Raw genomic sequence first — 20,287 nt, 5'->3', positions numbered from 1 at the left:
TTTTGGATGCAAAGTTAATGATGAGCTTCAACTAGATTTAAATTTTAACAAAAACCAAAACACAATAGAATCATATTTTACTAAATTGTCTTTTATATATATATATATATTTATTTATACTTTAAAATAATTATTAATTTATAATATTAATGGGAACATATATTAATGTAGGGGTCTTCTTAAAATATATTATCGTATTATCTTATCGAAATGAGTAATTTTTTCCATTGCCCCAAGTCGGAACAGGAGAAAAATGTTATCTTAGAGAGATTATTAATTTATCGATTATTAATTTAGTAGGATTTTATTGTACTTATAACATAACCAAATTTAGGTAATCATGACTTTCATCAAATAAGCATTGAAATGGTGACCTAGTGATCAATGTAATGAATAAAAATTAAGAGATTTATGTAATGATCATAGAATAAATATAAATTGATATTTTTTCATTTGCACAAAATTTATTGGACAGAATTACTCGATATTTATTCCCATGAAAGTATATAACGGATACTAGTGAAATTATATTGACTTTTGCCGATTAATAATATTTGGTAACGTGGTGGCTTTTTACTAATTTGGATTTTTGACTTGACGACATATCCTATAGTTTTAAGACAGAGAGAGAATCGCGCGGCGCGGCATTATTAACGCATGTTCCGTGAATGGCGGTGAATATTTTCATGCACTAACAACTTCGATAATACTAAGCAGTTGATGATGATAATAATTATTACACAAAAAATCTTCGACAGCTACGTTAAATAATCAACAAAATTGTCCAAATTGTCTTTCTAGTGGGACATGCAACAGGTCTTCTGTACAGTGATAAAATTGGTGTTATGGACCTGGATTCTTCTTTTTTAGCATTTAAATCAATATGTTAACATAATAGGGAAAATATATATTAAAATCACAATCATTAGAACTTCTAATTTAAAAGTAAAGTAATGGATGAATTGGAACTCTTACCCAACTAATGATGTTACTTTATCCGTTAGAAAGTCACAATGTTTTTAAAGGTCGTCATTAGTTTTACATTCACATCTTTTAAAATTAACAGTTATATCATTAAAAAAATAATATATATATATATATATAATAATATAAAAAAAGATCTAAACTATTCTTCAACTATTCAAAATAGGTTAAATATATTTTTCAAGTATTTTTGGACTCAAAACTACTCCTCCCTTTTAAATACAAAAAATATCGAAGAGAAAATATAGATAGTTGAAGGGTAAACGATTAAATACAAACGAATGTCGAAGAGAACATGAAATTGCAGGAAAAAAATAATAATACTTTAGAGTGTTTACGTGGCAGATACCACGTGTGATACAGACGTGGCATATGATTAGGCTGCGCAGAGCGGAACTTGGATTAGGGGTGTATATGGACCGGGTTGATTCAGATTTTTTATAAATCAAATCAAATTATTTGTGTCGGGTTATTAAATTTATAAACCAAACCAGACCAATAAAAATAGGGTTTTTCGATATCAATTTTTCTCCGGTTTTTTCGGGTTTCTCGGATTTTTCATAGTATCTAATAAAAAGCACAGAGCAGTGCTTCTTAAAAAGAGTTTTAGTACAAAATATCAACATATAAGATGGAGGCAGAACACCGTTTGAAGTTTTAACTTTATAATATAACTTTATAAGATGGGTTTTTTTGTATATTATTTAGATGAGCTTCTCTAGTCCAAATCTAAAGGTAAGAAAGAAAACAAAAATTATGAAAAATTTTAAAAAAATATTTATAAATTACATTTTAATAAATATTTATATGTATAACATAATTTAAAAGTAGTATATCTATAATCGAGTCGGTTTGGGTTCGGTTTGACTTTTTTTAGTTAAAACCAAATCAACCCTATAATGGTCGGATTTTTTTTTTCAAATACCAAATCAAGTCAAACCAAACCACTAGTCGAGTTTTTTTTCCAATTTGATTCGATTTGTCGATTTAATGCGGTTTATTAGTTTGTCATGTACAACCCTAACTTGGACGACTCCATTTTCTCTCTATCGACTATTTAAAGCTAGGAAAGCCTGACGAATAAGAGCCTCTTAAAACTTACCATACGTGTATAATAATAATAATAATATAATCACTAAATTATGATTATTTAATGTGATTTTTCTTATAATCTTTTTCCATAAAAATGCTCTTCTGATAAATATTCCTTTCATATCAATTAGTTTATCTTATATTTTATTGGTTTTACATTTTAATATTATTTAAATTTAAATGTGTGTCCATGGAAGGTCTCTTTGTGCAGCTTGTTACTTCTTTTAAACGTGTGTCCATAGTAAACAAAAGAGCTCTTATTAATTGAAGGAGGGAAGTGTCCTTTTTTACGGAGCTTTAGACTTGATTCTTATTTAGAGTTTGTTGAGTTATGCTTTATGATTATGTTGTATTCTGAAGGGGACAAATCTAGAAAATTACTACTGACCGATGAAAAAAATTACTACAATGGATTTGATTTCCTTAAAAAAAAGCGATATATTTATATACCTCAGCTGAAAGAAATTTTATTTTCATCATTTTATTTTTTAATTATAATTTATAATTTTATAATTTCACCAACCTCTTTCATTTTAACTAGTGTTGAAAAAGAATAATCCATTTTTTTTTATAACAATTCTTTAATTTCAACATCTCAAATAATCAAAATAAAAAAAAAATACATCGAAATGAATGAAGGAAAAAAAAAGTTGCAGAATAAGAATGGTTCAAAAAAAGAGGTTACGTACTGTTAATTTTTCTCTGGCAAGGAATAGACATGTGAACACCCCCTCAAAGGGGGGGGGGGGGGGGCTTTACAAGCACTTGACCTCAACCTAAAGGCTTTCATACGCATTTTCAATATCAATTCACTAATGCATGACACCCATTAAAAGGAAGGAACTTCCCATCAATTTTTATTTTTTTTAATTTTTTATATTCAGAGTTTAAATTAAAGATTTTTCGTTAAGAATGGATGAATTCTATTCGTCCCAATATATATTTTAGTGATTTATGAATTAATTTTTTGGTATATTTTTATTTGTTTAAGTTTCTCACCGAATGTTCAATAATAATTACGCAATCCTATTAATCAAAATTAACGCTAAAAGGTTTCACTTTGCAGTAAAATATTCTATATCAAAGAAAATTTTATTCTCGTAACTCATAACATAAAACTTATAATTAAGGCCAAAGAGGTATTTAATTCCCCACCATAACCCTTTCGGTAGTTGGTACATTCTCATCACTCAACTTTCAACTGAAATCTTTATAGAAATGGCTATATATTACTATATATGGAGATTTTTGTCGGTATATATTTATTCGTATTGGACTTCAATTAATATTTCAGTGTTGATTAACTAAAAATTATAGTAGGAATACATATTGTTTGATCATAATAAAATAAAGTAATAAGTTTATATATTTAAAAGGCATTGCATTCATTAATCGGATATCATATTCTGCATGTGGAAATAAATTTTGACCTTTTTGGTTTTATTTATGTGCGATAAATAAATCCTCATAAGAATCATACTTTATCGAATTGTCGTTGAATTTGAACAATCGACGCGTTGTGTTGTCATAGTAAAAATAATTAATATTGCAACTCTTATAAAAACTTCTAATATTCTGACAAAACCAAAATCATTTGTTATTACTAACCAAACTTAGACTGCGGGAAAAAAGGTAGCATAACTATGATCTTGCGACAATTTTTTATCCACAAAATCTCCGTCAATTATTTTTACATAAATTTATAATCATACGGAATGACGAAAGTTTTCCTATAGTGGGAGAATTGCAAAATAGTGAAGAGGAATAATATTGTTAGAGCTAAAAACCAAAAAAGAATAATAATACAATGTTCCTTTATTAAAAAAAAGGTAGCAAATTGGGAGGTTTAGTGTTCGTGGCCATGTGCTTTGGTGCGGCGGTTATTAGAAAAAAGATTTGATAGGTAGACCCAAAAATAGATAATTCGTAAATTTCATAAGGGAAAGAATTTATACGACATGTGCGACTAACTCAATCGTGAGAAAGCATATTTAAAGATTTCCATGCTCAATTAATTCGATTGTTTTTTTTACCTTTTTGGAGTATTTAATATAATTTAATTACACATTAAATTTAATAATATAAGAAACTTTATTTATATTACATTCATCAAATTTGTCAGATATTTCATTTAGGACATGCTTAGACATGTGATGTGAAATTATAATTTGAAGTTGAAGTTTTGTTTGGATATCTATTTAATTTAGAATTTTTAACTTGTATTTTTTTCTCATAAACATAAAAAACCCACAAGTTATAAAAATTATCAAAATTTCTTCAATTCTTATTCAATTTTACTCAATGAGTAAACCATATAAACAAGTTATCGAAATATCCTAAAATGCCACATTTATAAATCATACATCGTCATGTTATGCAACTACAAACTTCAAAATACAGATAATTTATAAAAATCTATTAATCAATAGTAGTAGTAACTAGTTAAGTATTTTTAAATATAATCATTTCACGTGGTACAAACAATTTTTCCACGCAAAACACATCTTCTTTTTATTTTTTTGACAAATTTTAAAATGACAAACTTCTTTTTTAAAACAAAATATAAACTTATAGATCAAATTTTAAATTTTAAACAAACTTGAAATCATAATTTGAAATTTCAAATATTGAGAATTTCAATGATCCCAAATTGTACGTTGAAATACTGAGTTAAAATCATGAGTTCATATTGCATGTCAAACACAAATTTAAGTACTTAAACTAAATCATATTTTAATTGACCACCTTAACTGTTAACGTATCAAATTCGGGCGAGGGACAATTACAGTTAGCAGACAAAAACTCAATAAGCCAGCTGACGGTGACGGCAGCAAAACGATGGCGTTAATAGTTGTCTCCTCCGTAACTTGAAGCCGCGTAGGAGCGGTTATCTTTGTCCCCCAGCAAGGCAGTAACACAAGTTAACTATAACTAGAATTTGTTTGGTTGGAGATACACTAAATATTCATTCAATACCAAATCTTCATACATCCTTTGTTTAATTGTCATTTTCATTTCCTTATACATATAAGATTTTTTGTAGGACACAATTTGATACGTATTTATTTGTTCAATTTTATATAAATTTAAATATTTATTTGTGTATATCTAAAATTGAAGCCATATATATTTGCTAAAATTAAAAAAATACATTTATATATTATATCTAATATAAATGTTTATTGTGTTGTGTTTTTACCTAAATTCACATTACAATTAAGTTTATTTTGTTCCTTTTATCATTTTTTATCATTAAAATTAAAGAGCAAGTAAAATTTTAATACCTCGCATTCTTTTACCATCATATTCAAGCATTATAGCTACTATTAGTTTATATATAAAAAAAACTAATAAACTCATGCAAAACAGAGCCTGGCACAGATAGATAAATATTAATGTATCAGTTTCAGAAGCTTCATAGCTCTTTCTGAGATACTGATGAGTATATCAAAATCAAACCACAATTTGCATTGAGAAACAGCTGGTGCAACTGTGGAGGGGGGGGGGGTGTTGAAGGGGGTGCAGGTCTTTTGTGGGGTCCTCCATTTCTTCCCTTTGCTATATCTTCTGTAAAATGACAGCCTAATCAACAGCCTGTAAAGAGCTGTTTTGGAAACTTTGAACTAAAAAGCTCTACTTGATTGTGTTTTCATGGTGGCATTGAGGTATTCCCCTTCTGGGTTTTCTTTATTTCTTCTTTTTTCTGAATACCCATATCAAATGCTGAAGTTTTTTTTAGCTCTAGGAATGAGGTAAGAGTAGTGCAAAAGATTCATTTTTTCTTGTTTTATTCTTTAGCTTCTTTGCTATTCTTGCATTGCTTCAGATAGATCTATTAATGGTTTGTAAGATTAGTGTTTAATTCTACTTGGGGAATTTGGAGTTTCTAGTGCCCACCAGTTGTTTCTTAAAATGGGGATATGGATGCATTTGGTTCTAGCTTGTGTGTTGTCCAGTTTCTTGATTCAGGAGGCCAATGCTGCTTTTACCCCTGCTGATAACTATTTGATTGCTTGTGGATCTTCCAAAAATGTAACCTTTCTTGGCCAGAATTTCGTTCCTGACACACACCATTCTTCAGTTGTTTTGGAAAGTGAAGAAAATTCTATTTCTGCAACATCCAAGTCCACTGCTCCATTTTCAATTTACCAGTCTGCTAGAATTTTCCACACTACAACATCTTACAATTTTGATATTCATCAAGAAGGGCGGCATTGGGTCCGCCTTTATTTCTACCCTCTCCCTGGTCATAACTTAACATCTGCCTCAATCACAGTTGTCACAGAGAATTTTGTTCTGTTGAACAATTTCAGTTTCAAGAGATATAAGGGTACTTACCTTTTTAAGGAATACTCAATTAATGTCACTTCAGATAGCTTGACTGTTGCTTTAATCCCTTCAAACAACTCCGTCGCCTTCGTTAATGCGATTGAAGTTGTATCAGCTCCTAATGAGTTGATTGTTGATCAAGCAATGGCTGCATCTCCACCAGCACCTTTCAATGGCCTTTCTGGGCTAGCCCTTGAAACCGTTTATCGGTTAAATATGGGAGGTCCTTTGATTACTGCTCAGAATGATACTTTAGGGAGAACGTGGGAGAATGATGCTAAGTACCTGCACGTTAACAGCTCTGCGGTGAATGTTTCAGTTAGCCCTTCAAGCATAAAATATCCTGCTACCATTACTCCTGAAATAGCACCAAATTGGGTTTATGCTACTGCTGAAACCATGGGAGATGCTAATACTGCCAATGGGAATTTCAATATCACCTGGGAGTTCCCAGTTGATCCAAACTTCATGTACCTCATCCGCGTACATTTTTGTGATATCGTGAGCAAGTCCTTGGATACTTTACTTTTTAATCTGTACATAAATGATGACACTGCTATACTGGACCTAGATTTGTCTACAGTTGGTAATTTGAATGTGCCGTCTTACAAAGATTTTGTCTCCAACTCCACAACAAATTCAGGTGTTCTGACAGTCAGTGTTGGTCCAGACACAGGAGCCGATTGGATCAATGCCCTTATGAATGGATTGGAAATCATGAAGATTAGCAATGGAGCTAGAAGCTTGAGTGGGGTTTCATCTGTTGAGACTCTATTTGTGAGGCCTCACAAAAACAACAAGAAAGCTATTATAATTGGTTCTGTTGTAGGAGGAGCATCAGCTGCGTTAGCAATTATTGGGTTGTGCTATTGCTGCTTGGTAGCCCGCAGATCAAAGAGCTCTCGCCAGGGGCAGCCATGGCTTCCTCTTCCCCTGTATGGAAACTCTTTGACAAAGATGTCCACAGTTTCTCAAAAGAGTGGAACGGCAAGCTGTATCTCCTTAGCTTCACCCAATCTTGGTCGATTCTTCAGTTTCCAAGAAATAATGGATGCTACTAACAAATTTGATGAGAACTTGCTTCTTGGTGTTGGTGGTTTTGGTAGAGTCTACAAGGGAACACTAGAAGATGGGACAAGTCTTGCTGTCAAAAGAGGCAACCCGAGATCTGAACAAGGTCTAGCTGAATTTCGAACAGAAATTGAAATGTTGTCCAAACTTCGCCACCGCCATCTTGTGTCTTTGATTGGCTATTGTGATGAAAGATCAGAAATGATTTTGGTTTATGAATACATGGCAAATGGGCCTCTCCGAAGTCATCTTTATGGCACGGATCTTCCATCTCTTTCATGGAAGCAGCGTCTTGAGATTTGTATAGGTGCTGCTAGGGGGCTGCATTACCTCCACACTGGTGCATCGCAGAGCATCATTCACCGTGATGTGAAAACTACAAACATACTCTTGGACGAGAACTTTGTAGCTAAAGTTGCTGATTTTGGTCTTTCAAAAACTGGACCAGCTATTGATCAGACCCACGTCAGCACTGCTGTTAAAGGTAGCTTTGGTTACCTGGATCCTGAGTACTTTAGAAGACAGCAGCTTACAGAGAAATCAGATGTCTATTCATTTGGTGTTGTCCTAATGGAAGTGCTCTGCACCAGACCTGCATTGAATCCTGTCCTACCACGGGATCAAGTCAATATAGCTGAGTGGGCCATGACTTGGCAAAAGAAAGGCATGTTGGATCAGATAATGGATCCAAATCTTGCAGGGAAGGTGAATTCAGCCTCCCTCAAGAAGTTTGGGGAGACCGCAGAGAAGTGTTTGGCTGACCATGGAGTTGATAGACCTTCCATGGGGGATGTTCTGTGGAATCTAGAATATGCTCTTCAGCTTGAGGAAACCTCATCAGCTCTGGCAGAGCCTGATGATAACAGCACGAACCATATACCTAGCATGCCTTTGACACCACTTGAGCCATTTGAGAATAGTGTGAGTATGATCGAAGGGATCAACTCTGGAACTGATGATGATGCAGAGGATGCTGCCACTAGTGCCGTCTTCTCTCAGCTGGTAAATCCACGGGGAAGGTGAAAAGGAACAGTCTGGTGTATGTGACATCCCATAATTTTTATTTTGTGGCTTCAACGAAATATTAATGCGATTTAAAAATCTTTTCATTTATAGTATTTGAGTCATTTTTTCCTAATAAAATGCTCGAGTATGTACTGTAAATGATTGGTGGAGCTGGGCATCCATTGAAATTTGTCTTTGTAATACCAAGAGTTGTAACCTTGTTTGAATTATTACATAGGTGATAGAGTTGCCTTTTTTACTTACAGATATCATGACTATAAATTGTTAAAGCGTTGTAATCAGTGACACGGAGAGAAACAATATTAATCAATTGTTGCAGCACTTCAGCTGAGTTATCTTCTGATGTTGGCTGAGTTTGTCATGCTGTTACTGCTGCTTTTGTTTCCATAAAGGCTATAGATACTCTCTTAAATTGATTGTTGTTATGAGATAAACTTCATGTTGGGAATCTGCTTTGACTATTATAGGCTGAGCCATCTAAGTGGTTATGGAAATAGTTCAGTCGAACACATATTTTCTGTTTTGCATACACTAATCCTCTATTAAAGTTGTGCCGCGGGCTTCTCAACATCTTAAACATCCTGTTATTAGTATGTGTGAAATCTGATTCATCTATTATGTTGGACCTTTCATATCATATGCTTCCATGATTTCATCTGATGCAATGTTGGCCTAATTATTAGGTTCCTAGCAACTGTATAGTGCATTCAATTGTAGTACTTTTTCGTAAGTCATTCTTGAAAAGTTTGTTTGAAGTCTTTGATGCATATGTGCAGATTACAAATTTGTAATTCTTAACTAGGGTATATATCTGTGTCATGTGCCCTTGAGGAAAGAAACTTGGTTATGGAATAAACATACATAGTCTAAATAAGAACTGGAAATCCTTGCCTTTTATTATCAGCAACTGACAAAACAAATAAACATCCCAATTGGGTTCTCATTTTCTGCAAACTATTCCATGGCCACCGCTTGATCCTCCAGTACAATCTAAAGTCCCAAAATCCATGACTAGGGGGTCTGATTCTTTCGAAACTCCAGCTGGAGAGAAGATACAGGAATTACATTTGGAAGACAAAAGGGTTGAAGTTCTGTACTTGGTTTCGCCTCCCACTACAGGCACTGCAACACCTGGTTTTGCTGGATTTTTGAAGTCTGGCTGGTAAGTCCGGCCAAGAACGCCTTCAACTTTTGTTGAGAGGCCATAGAATCTGAACTGCACGTCCAGGTGAGCGAAGCAGTCATCAGAAGGTAACTGATAGTTGTGGATCCTGTCATCTTCCTTGGTAATAGGTACTACATTTACTGAAATTTCTGCAATTTCTGGAAGTGTGATAAAAGCACCGTTCTTGTTTGAAGTTCTTTCCACCTTGATGCCGCTTTCAGAAGATTCCCATATGGATGGATAGCCTTCTGGTAAGACTAACTCCTTTCCTTCATAATAGAATTTCAGATGATCAACTTCGTCATCCCAAGTCTCTGCCTTGGTAGCCTCCACTGAGAAAGCATGCATGTCAAAGAGGATTCCAAGAGCTTGGATCCATGTGTAGTCTCGGGGTCTACCAGCAGGTCGCAAGCCAATGAAACGGGCATTAATCTGGAGATTAAGATCTGAAACTAAGCTGAAATGCTCATTGCTCTTGCCATGGAAGTAAAAGACAATTCCATCTCCACCTATGAAGCGAGGATCCAAGCATGCTGCTCCAGGTTGATTGCAATTCGCCCTCCTGTCTGTAAGTATCATTGATCAAGAATTTTAGATTTTTGGGAAGTATCATGATCGTCCAATAAGAAGGGTTCTAATTTGTTTCAAATGAACATGTTTGTTTTTATAAACATTCTTGGAGACTTTTTTCTTAGCCCAATCGTTGGAAGAAAGTGTTTACAGTACTTTCGTGTTTGCGAGCTAAAGTTCTAGCACAAGAAAGTCGAAGTTCAAACATATGTGAATATAACATAAAACAGAAAATGTTAAAGAACATAGAGAATCTCTTACTTCTGCACTCAGGCTTGCACAGTGGGGAATTACAGTTGACATAGCAAACTTTAGCGTTAGGGTCACTTGGAGATTTTGATGGGCATTCTGCAGGGCAATTTAATGGTTGCAGAAAGCATTTGCTTTTCTTGCTGGTGCAGGTTGTGAGTTCTCCTCCGTTGATCTCCGTTAGACCAGCTAGGAAGAGTATCGCAATGGCGAAAAACAACCTGCTTTTTAGGTTACTCATCTTCTCCGCGCAAGCTGGATGAAGCACAATATGGCATTGTTTGTCTTCTCCCTTGGCCTCTTATAGAGTAATCCTATGAAATTCTTCTTTTAGTTCATATTTTATTTTCTGCAATTTGCTAGTAAAATACTACTACTAGTTTTATAGCTTTCATTCTAATTAAATCTTGATGAAGAAACTTGCAGTTAAAAAAGTAATTTGTGATCTTTAGTCAATGCTTTGGGGCTTGCAACCCTTTATAATAGAGAGAGTTGACAATTTCTCTGGCAGATCTGGATACAAATCACATGACTTAAGAGAGTCATGAAGTGCTTTCATTATACATTTACAAGTTACCTTATAACACAGTACTGAATGTCTGCATACACTCTACCTTCCTTAGATTCCACTTGTGGAATTTCAATTGTTGTTGGTTTTCAAATTGCAGCAAGTGCAGAGAAATGTAAGATTTTATCTTCAACCTATTTATTAACAAGGAGTTTTATATCAATAGTAATTAGGTTAAAAACATTTATCCCAAAGAAAAGTAAAATAAAAGAGGTAAACATATTATTGGTGACTACAATGAAAGTAAGTATTATGCAGCTAAATTTGAAGGGAGGTTTATGTAGTTATTATCCCTTTTGTAGCTTGACTCATTTTGTTGATATAAAATAACATAAGCAACTTTAGTGGATAATTTGATTGTTGCCTTTATGGTTTGAATTGAGACAGAGTTTAAGAAAGAAATGAGAACTTTTGAAATTGTTTAAACATGTCAAGTTATTCGTTTGGTTATATAATTTTGAAATTTATAGCTTTAAATATGGCATAATATTTATGTGATTATAAAAAGTTTTCCATTAAGGATAAAATAAGCAGTGTAGAATTTAATGGTATCTAAATTTAAAAGTATTTTATTTTTTAATGAACAAAATATATCTATCTCTCTATATATATATATGTCCCATAAATTGAAACGTGAGGGTGAGAACATTACCATGTACTTCAAGAACCTAGATTCCTGCCTACATTTCCTCCGTGCAACACATCTTCGAACATGAACTACATGGTCGATTCCACCGCCCTTGTAGATAAAGTTGGACTTAAAAGCAGGTTTGGTCAAGTGGATTGGAGGTTAAAAACATTTTTGAATAATATAAAAATAAATAGAATTCAATATGAATTTTATACAAAATTTATAAAGTTATATACATATTTTATATTGATTTTATACATTAATTTGTGAGCAAAATTCTAAGTCTTTAGTGAGATATACATATATCATACATAATTTATACAATTTCCGTGAAGACTACGGGCCTCAATCAAGTCATGCAATTGTTATTCGTTCTTCGAAAAACTCATCGAGAATTATTTAAGAGATAAAATGAAAAAATTGTGTATGACAAAGTAAACTCTGTTAAAAGAGAAGAAAAAGTTAATAGAAGTACATTTTTAGTCAAATTTTCCAAACTTACGAAATGTTTCCAGTTAAATGGGATAGTATAAGGATGTAATAAAAAACTGTAAACTTTACCTAAATCCCATAATGGAAAAGTCTGATTATTATATATCCCTCATTGTACCAAAATTACCCGATATTCCCTTTTTTTCAACTTTTCTGATACATTAGTGATGTATCTGATACATCAATTATCTATAGAATAATTAATGAAGATCATCTATTTATGGATAGTATCTTAATATAAGGTATGATTGGTTCTTTAAATCAATTACTGATCTAATTAATGAGATTAATTTAGTTAAAAAAATAACGGTTGTGTACATGAAGATTCAAGCAAAAAAACAGAGCATAAATTCAAAACAAATTCGATTTCAATCTTTTTTTCAGTTTTGTTGATACATAAGTTATGTATCTGATACATCAACTTTAGATGTAGAATAGCCCTATATGTTGTTCCGAATCTCAATGGGTGGGACGAGATCTTCTTAATGACGTATTTCATTCCCTGCATTGACATGAAAATGGTTAAATATAACTTGAACTTTATACATAAATACGATGTATCATATGCATTAAAATATCTGATACATGAGATGAGATTCTGATACATACAGAAGATGTATCAGAAGCAGTTATATCTTATAATCTGATACATAAGTGTAGATGTATCAGAATCATTAAAACTTGAAACAATAGAAACTGACACTTAAACATGATGTATCAGAAATAGTAAATCTCCACAAAATTGCATTTGAAAAAGACATTATGTATCTGATACATAAATGTAGATGTATCAGAATCATTAAAACTTGAAACAATAAAAACTGACACTTAAACATGATGTATCAGAAATAGTAAATCTCCAAAAAATTGGATTTGAAAAAGATATTATGTATCTGATACATAAATATAGATGTATCAGAATCATTAAAACTTGAAACAATAGAAACTGACACTTAAACATGATGTATCAGAAATAGTAAATCTCCAAAAAATTGCATTTGAAAAAGACATTATGTATCAGAAGAGATAGCGCTTGATACATGATAATCTGATACATAAATGATATGTATCAGAATCAAAAAACCTTCACAAAATTTTCATTCTAAAAAAAAAACTTAATTGAACCCATACCTTTGAGAGATTAGGGCGTGTTGTAACCCCTTCAATCTTGTTGTCTATTTCTTTGGGTGCATGTTTAACTGTAGCTTTCGACTTCAATTTCTCACGTAGCTTATCCATCACTGCTGGATCGTTACGATGTTTGGATCTAACCTCGTCGTAACCTTACCAAGATGAATCAGAATCAGGTGAAACAAGAATTTTTTGATTTTTATTGGACTGTTTGAGACCATGAACGGATTCCATATGTATCATTGAAGGTATGAGAAACAAAAATAGAAAGATTTACAGAAGAAAGCAAATGATAATAATTTTAGAAGATTTTTCAAAGATTTACAGAAAAAATCAAAAGATACAAATTTTAGGAGAAATCAGATTGAATGAGGATGAAGTGAAATTCCATATAAGGAAAGATTAAAATATACCTTAGTTGGAACCTTGAAATTGATTAACGGTTGAAGAGGATCGAATTAAGTAGAGCAAATTAGGGCGAGGATGTAGGAGGAGGCGGATGTATCAGTGAGGGAGAGAGAGCTAAAGGAAAAAGAGGGATTTTGAATTTTTTTTGGTGTAATAGAGAATAAAAGTAAATATAGTAGGGGAATATGTGTAAAAGGGTAATTTACCCTAAAAAAATTGCATGAAATATAGGGATGATATTAACGAAAAATTATTAAGTGAATCTGTTTCTAATTTCATATATATATAGGTGATCTCCGTCTCTCGAAATCTTACCTTCAGTCGGCTTTGGCCCAACTAAGTTTGAGCACGCAAGCCCGGTTCTTTGAAAAGCTCATGAAAAAATATTTAAAAGATAAAAATAAATTGCATATGACAAAGAGAACTCCGTTTAAAGAAAAGAAAAAGTTTGGATATTTTTAGTTAAATTTTTCAAAGTTAAGAAATGTTAGCAGTTAAACGGGATAGTATAAGGATGTAATAAAAATTTGAATGAAATATAGGGATGATGTTAACGAAAAATATTACGTAAATTTGTGTCTACTAATGATCTCGTCTTTCAAAACCTTACCTTTAGCTGGCCTTGGGCCAACTAATTTTGAGCATTCAAGCCTATTCTTTGAAGGGAAAATTACGCGAATTGACAAACATTCTTACTAATAATTATGTAATAAGGGTATAGGTTCAATTAATTACACGAATTGGGTATAGTTTAATGAAATTTGCTATTATACAAATTTGGGAGCTTATATACAAATCTGAAAGCAAATATACAAATCTCTAAAGGAAATTTGAAAGAGAATGTACAAATTTGAAAGCGAATATACAAATCTGGAAGAGACTATATAAATATAGAAGCGAATATACAAATCTCTTTGAAAGCTCAATTTGTATAATGCAACGAGATATACAAATGGGAAAGCCTAATTTGTATAATGCAGCGAGATATACAAAAGTTAATAACCATAGCAAACATATATATAGTTATGGAGGATAATTAGAAAAACTATACCCATAAGAAGTTATTAAGCTTAATATGTTTGTCATTTCTGAAATTTTCCCTTCTTTGAAAAGCTCATGGAAAATTATTTAAAAGATTAAAAAAAATTTACATATGACAAGGAAAATTCCGTTAAAAAAAATAATTTGAACTTAAGAAGCGTTACTAGTTTAATCGAAGAGTATAAGGATGTAGTAAAATTTGAATGAAATAAATGAATGATGTTAACGAAAAATTATTACGTGAATCTGTGTCTAGTTTCGTATGCATAGGTGATTTCCGTCTCTCGAAACCTTATCATTACCCGGCTTTGGCCCAACTGATTTTGAGCACTCAAGCCCAATTTGAAATTCGGACCCTAATTTCTCTGAATTGATTTTCGCCCGCCAATTTCAAATGTCACCGGAGTAGAGCATTTCCGCCGTGAATTCTTTGCTTCCCTCCGTCTGAACACCTCCAGGATCTTCTTTCTCCTCTAGCATCACAAATTGTAAGTTCCCCTTTCTCTTGAAACAAAAACCCTAATCCCTCTCTGTTTTTCATGAAACACAACCCCTAATCTCTAAATTCCCATGCAATAATTCGAATTTGGAAATTGAGATAAAGTAATTTGTGAATCCTTCTACATAAAGAAGTCGAAAATTCCAATCTTTTTATAGTTCTTCTGATTCCTACATTTTTACTCGCTTTCCATGATGTACCCAATTTAGTGTTGGTCTCATTTTTTGTGGAAAATAATTTTTTTTTACTTTATCTAGATTGCCAAGACTAGACTAAATTGGTACCAGATTGCCGAGACAGTTGAATTTTGAAGTAAATACAAGCTATACTTAGGGTGAATTCTGTGTAAACAAAAAGAGGAAGAAAATGGCAACCCCAAATTCAGGGGGTTCAATCTCAAAAAGACCTGTGAGAAAGAGGATAGCTTCAAGAAATTATGATGAGAATTTGATGGATAGTTTCATAGAAGAGCAGTTGGGTGGTTCTGTGAGGAAGAAGAGTAGAACGAAGAAAGATTTGGAGAAAGAAACTGAAATAGAGGCCTTGATAGCTCTTTCTTTGGGCTTCCCAATTGATGACCTTCTCGAAGAAGAAATAAGGGCTGGAGTTGTAAGTGAACTGGATGGGAAAGAGCAAAATGATTACATCGTTGTGAGAAACCATATTCTTGCGAAATGGAGGGAGAATGTGCATATTTGGCTTTCCAAAGGAAGGATAAGGGAAACTGTAAGTGTTGAATATGAGCATTTGGTAGCCATAGCATATGACTTTCTTTTGACTAATGGGTATATAAATTTTGGGGTTTCACCATCATTTGTATCTAATTTTCCTGAGGAACCTAGTGAAGGATCTGTAATTATTATTGGTGCTGGACTCGCTGGTTTGGCTGCAGCAAGACAACTGATGTCATTTGGATTCAAGGTAACCATCCTTGAAGGTAGGAACCGACCTGGAGGAAGAGTTTATACTCAGAAAATGGGATGGAAGGGCAAGTTTGCTGCTGTGGATCTTGGTGGCAGTGTTATAACTGGTATCCATGCGAATCCTTTGGGAGTTTTGGCTAGACAACTTTCCATTCCGCTTCACAAAGTGAGAGATAAGTGTCCTTTATACAAGCCCGATGGAGCTCTTGTTGATGCAGTAGTTGATTCCAGAGTTGAACTCGTTTTCAATAAGCTACTGGACAAAGTTACTGAACTGAGAAAAATTGTGAATGGATTGGCTAATGATATCTCGTTAGGCTCCGTTTTGGAGATACTCAGACAATTATATGCTGTGGCTAAAACTAAAGAGGAGAAGCAACTTCTGCATTGGCATTTTGCAAACTTGGAATATGCAAATGCTGGATGCCTCTCAGAACTCTCTGCTGCCTATTGGGATCAGGACGATCCATATGAAATGGATGGTGATCATTGTTTTCTTGCTGGTGGAAATTGGGGTATGATCAGAGCATTGTGTAAAGGAGTTCCTATATTTTATGGCAAGACTGTTCAGACGATAAAATATGGAAATGAAGGAGTTGAGGTCGTCGCTGGGGACCAACTTTTTCAGGCAGACATGGTCCTATGTACTGTTCCTCTTGGGGTACTAAAAAGAAGATCAATCAGATTTGAACCAGAGTTACCTGAGAAGAAGCTTGAAGCTATTGATAGGCTAGGATTTGGGTTGCTGAATAAGGTTGCCATGGTATTCCCTCATGTTTTTTGGGGGGAAGACTTGGATACCTTTGGTTGCCTCAATCATTATAGCCATAAACGAGGAGAGTTCTTCTTATTTTACAGTTACCATACTGTTTCTGGGGGTCCAGTACTTATTGCACTTGTTGCTGGTGATGCTGCTCAACTTTTCGAAAGCACTGAGCCATCCACTTTAATTAATCGAGTTATGAACATTCTCAAAGGTATCATCCATCTTTATTTTTATATCTTTATTTTTTTTCTATGGGTGGTGTCCGGGTCAGCTTACACTCACCTCGACTAATCCACCAATCAGCCTGTCCAGCTAACAAACAACAGGCTTCCCATGTAATCCTGCTCATGAAGGCTGGAGAAAATGGGTTTACATCATGTGTTGTTGTAGGGATTCCAACCTTATTCCCATGATTCAACCACTAGGCCGTCTCCTTGGGGACGTATCATCCATCTTTATACAAGACTAGATAGATTCTTAATTTTCTTTTCACTGTTTTTATTCTTTGAGGTAGAACGTGATATCTGGTTTTGATTTTCGTCTGACTTCTTCGACAGGCATATATGAGCCAAAGGGAATTACCGTGCCTGATCCTATACAATCCATATGTACAAAGTGGGGAAGTGATCCCTTTTCGTTTGGCTCATATTCACATGTTCGTGTTCAGTCTTCTGGCAGTGATTATGACATACTCGCAGAAAATCTTGGAGGTCGATTGTTTTTTGCTGGAGAGGCTACGATTCGACAACATCCAGCCACCATGCATGGAGCCTATTTGAGTGGCTTACGAGAAGCTTCTCGCATTTCCCAATCCATGAAAGTGAGGCAAAACAATCCAAGGAAAACTGTATTAAAGAATGTTGGACCAAGCAATGATGTATTGGAAGAGGTGTTCAAGAGGCCAGATCTAGCATTTGGGAAGTTCTTATTTGTATTTGATCCCTCCACTTGTGATTCTAAATCTTTAGGACTCATGAGAATTACTTTTGGAAAATCCAATGACGAATTTAATACAGCAGAGGCAGATAATATGCCTCACCAATTGTTAAATCCATCACTGCAGCTTTATACAGTTGTGTCTCGTGAGCAAGTACGTGAGTTGCAGTTGGTGAAGGAGGGAAACAATTGCAAATTGTCAGATTTCCTTAAAGGTCTTGAGTTAAAGTTAGTGGGAGCGAATGGACTAGGAGTTATAGGCCATTCTTTGGCTGGTAAGATTGTCAATGCGCGAAAAGGTAGAGGAAGGAGTCGAAGCTGTATTGCCCAGCAGAATGCAGACAACAGTAATATTCAGTTACCTTAAGTATATATAAGCTAGGCTTCTTCAATATACTGCATTCATGTTGCTCGCTGGTATATATTGTGCAACTAGCAACAGAGTGTGAAAAAGGATCGAGGAGAACGCTCAATTTGCATCTGGTTTGGGAGTTTCAAGCCTTCCTACTTTGTGCTGTTGTTTTTGTTGTGGATATTCCTTTGTATGCTTGTTTTTTGTACTCCTGGATAGCGCAAACTTTCGTGTAGGCTAAAGATTTTTTTGCTCCCATTTGTAGGCAAAGTTGTGTAAGTTTTGAATGAAAGGAGAGAAATTAGGATGGGATTAAACTTGTACCAGCAAAGTGCTGAAAATGAGAAAAGAAACCAATTGAATGCATGTCAGCTGTGTGTCAATTTATTTATTTCTTCTTTAATTATAAGCTCCCAGATTTAATTATCGTGATTTACGTAATTTTCAAATATATAAAACACTAAAAAAATAAGATAAATATATTAAAGGAAAAATCACACCATACATCTATTAAAGGATTTATATTACAGCTTATGAATGAACTTTTGTGCAATTACTATTTATAAATTATTAATTATGGGTTTTAACATATTGTTATAATTCAACTATTTAAATTAATTATTTAAACATATTAAATTTTTTCACAATTAATAAGAAAGAAAAAGTAAAAAATGGTGCATTAATTATGTGTAATAATAATCACTACAATCAAGGAATCACTTTTCCTTTTTCAACTGACACACGCCTCTCACCTCCCCCCGCCTCTAATACAACTACCTCTGTCAATTTTTCTGTAATTTCTCTTTCTTCAATTTGTTCATAGATATTCAAAGAAAATACGATCAGTCTTCCTCAAGATTTCTTCAGCCCTTACCATTTTTAAAACCTCCATTTTCAATTAGTGTATAGAGGAGTTCTGTATGATGAAGAAAATCCAAAAAGTTGATCATACACTTCAGAAGAGTCCCTGATTTACAGAGGATGAAGCTACGGTAGAAATTGACCCACCAAATTTTAATATATTAACCCAAACATTAATCAAAAAAAAAAAGAAGCAAGGTAACTGGGACTATTGCCAGCAGATTTGGTGGACCACGCATATCAAGAGAGCAGGCTTCGAACACCACTAATTTCCCATGCCAAGGCCAAGACGACCAGTTAGATGAAGAATATTCTCAACTGTTACTTTTGTTTTGTCGTTTTACTAGTCCTTTTCCTCTAATGGTAGCATGTTTTTTGATATAAACAATCAACTGGCACTTTTCTTTTCCTAGATTAGTACATTTTCCTTCATTCGTAGTATGATTTTTGATGTTTAAAGAATCAATTGTTACTTATGTTTTTCAGTTATATGACAATGGTTTCTTGAAATTTTAACTTTCAGTTTTCTTACAGGTTTCATATTGAAATTATAGTCACATGACATTATTAAAATTCAATTTGCACACAGGTTTCATATTGGCATTATAGTTCAGCTCTTTTATGGAATACAATATTCAAAGGTTTATTATAATTCAATTTTCATACAAATTTACATGCTACTACACTTCGTTGTGATATAGGATACCACATTCCTACATTGTTTCAATTAAGTTTCTTGTTGTGTTACCACTAAGAATTTTTTAACTAGTATGCCAATGTGATATCAATTTTTTTGTTGTTGATATTTTTACATATTATTATACTTAGATTTCATTTTATGATTTAGATTTCATGCACCTTAATACACAAATATATTATTAAGTCTACAAACATGGTACAAATTTAATTGAATTTCAAATTTAAGCTAAGTTCATACCAAACTTATTACGTCCAACAGTCAATAAATAATATGATACAAATGAGATTAAACAGGTTTCATACACAAAAATAAAATTCACATGACATATTAGAATTCAGTTTTCATACAGGCTTCATATTGACATTATAGTTCAGCTCATTTATAGAATACAATTTTCAAATTTATATGAGAATTCAGTTTTCATACAAATTTCATATGATATTACAGTTCAGTTCTTTTATAGAATACCATATCATACATTGTTTCAACTAAG

General features: G+C 33.3%; 3 protein-coding genes across 3 annotated transcripts; 2 read left to right on the top strand and 1 right to left on the bottom strand.

Annotated features, from left to right (window-relative positions):
- The first annotated feature begins 5,575 nt into the window (after positions 1-5,575).
- LOC129892341 (receptor-like protein kinase THESEUS 1) lies at positions 5,576-8,823 on the top strand. Its single transcript, XM_055967917.1, has one exon. It carries the CDS (start codon positions 5,989-5,991, stop codon positions 8,497-8,499), a length of 2,511 nt encoding a protein of 836 aa, XP_055823892.1. The 5' UTR covers positions 5,576-5,988; the 3' UTR covers positions 8,500-8,823.
- Positions 8,824-9,284: 461 nt separating this feature from the next.
- Positions 9,285-10,820, bottom strand: LOC129892436 (uncharacterized). Its single transcript, XM_055968002.1, has 2 exons — positions 10,499-10,820; positions 9,285-10,233 (listed from the first exon to the last, which is right to left on the bottom strand). Exons 1-2 carry the CDS (start codon positions 10,725-10,727, stop codon positions 9,443-9,445), a joined length of 1,020 nt encoding a protein of 339 aa, XP_055823977.1. The 5' UTR covers positions 10,728-10,820; the 3' UTR covers positions 9,285-9,442.
- Positions 10,821-15,027: 4,207 nt separating this feature from the next.
- On the top strand, positions 15,028-18,599 carry LOC129893271 (lysine-specific histone demethylase 1 homolog 2). Its single transcript, XM_055968780.1, has 3 exons — positions 15,028-15,245; positions 15,514-17,156; positions 17,503-18,599. The coding sequence occupies exons 2-3, from the start codon at positions 15,623-15,625 to the stop codon at positions 18,246-18,248; spliced, it is 2,280 nt and encodes a 759-aa protein (XP_055824755.1). The 5' UTR covers positions 15,028-15,245; positions 15,514-15,622; the 3' UTR covers positions 18,249-18,599.
- Positions 18,600-20,287: the final 1,688 nt, after the last annotated feature.

The sequence above is a fragment of the Solanum dulcamara genome, chromosome 6 (assembly GCF_947179165.1).
Source record: "Solanum dulcamara chromosome 6, daSolDulc1.2, whole genome shotgun sequence".
NCBI classification, from domain to species: Eukaryota; Viridiplantae; Streptophyta; class Magnoliopsida; order Solanales; family Solanaceae; genus Solanum; species Solanum dulcamara.
The sequence above is the reverse complement of the archived record's forward strand: the minus strand, read 5'-3'. Positions and strand labels throughout refer to the sequence as shown.

Bases quoted from the DNA above. Each gene is read 5' to 3' on its own strand.
- LOC129892436 (XM_055968002.1), bottom strand. From the start codon at position 10,727: ATGAGTAACCTAAAAAGCAGGTTGTTTTTCGCCATTGCGATACTCTTC. The intron at 10,234-10,498 runs GTAAGAGATTCT...TGATACTTACAG, and splicing joins GTGCAAGCCTGAGTGCAGAA to ACAGGAGGGCGAATTGCAAT.
- LOC129893271 (XM_055968780.1), top strand. From the start codon at position 15,623: ATGGCAACCCCAAATTCAGGGGGTTCAATCTCAAAAAGACCTGTGAGA. The intron at 17,157-17,502 runs GTATCATCCATC...CTTCTTCGACAG, and splicing joins AGTTATGAACATTCTCAAAG to GCATATATGAGCCAAAGGGA.
- LOC129892341 (XM_055967917.1), top strand. From the start codon at position 5,989: ATGGGGATATGGATGCATTTGGTTCTAGCTTGTGTGTTGTCCAGTTTC.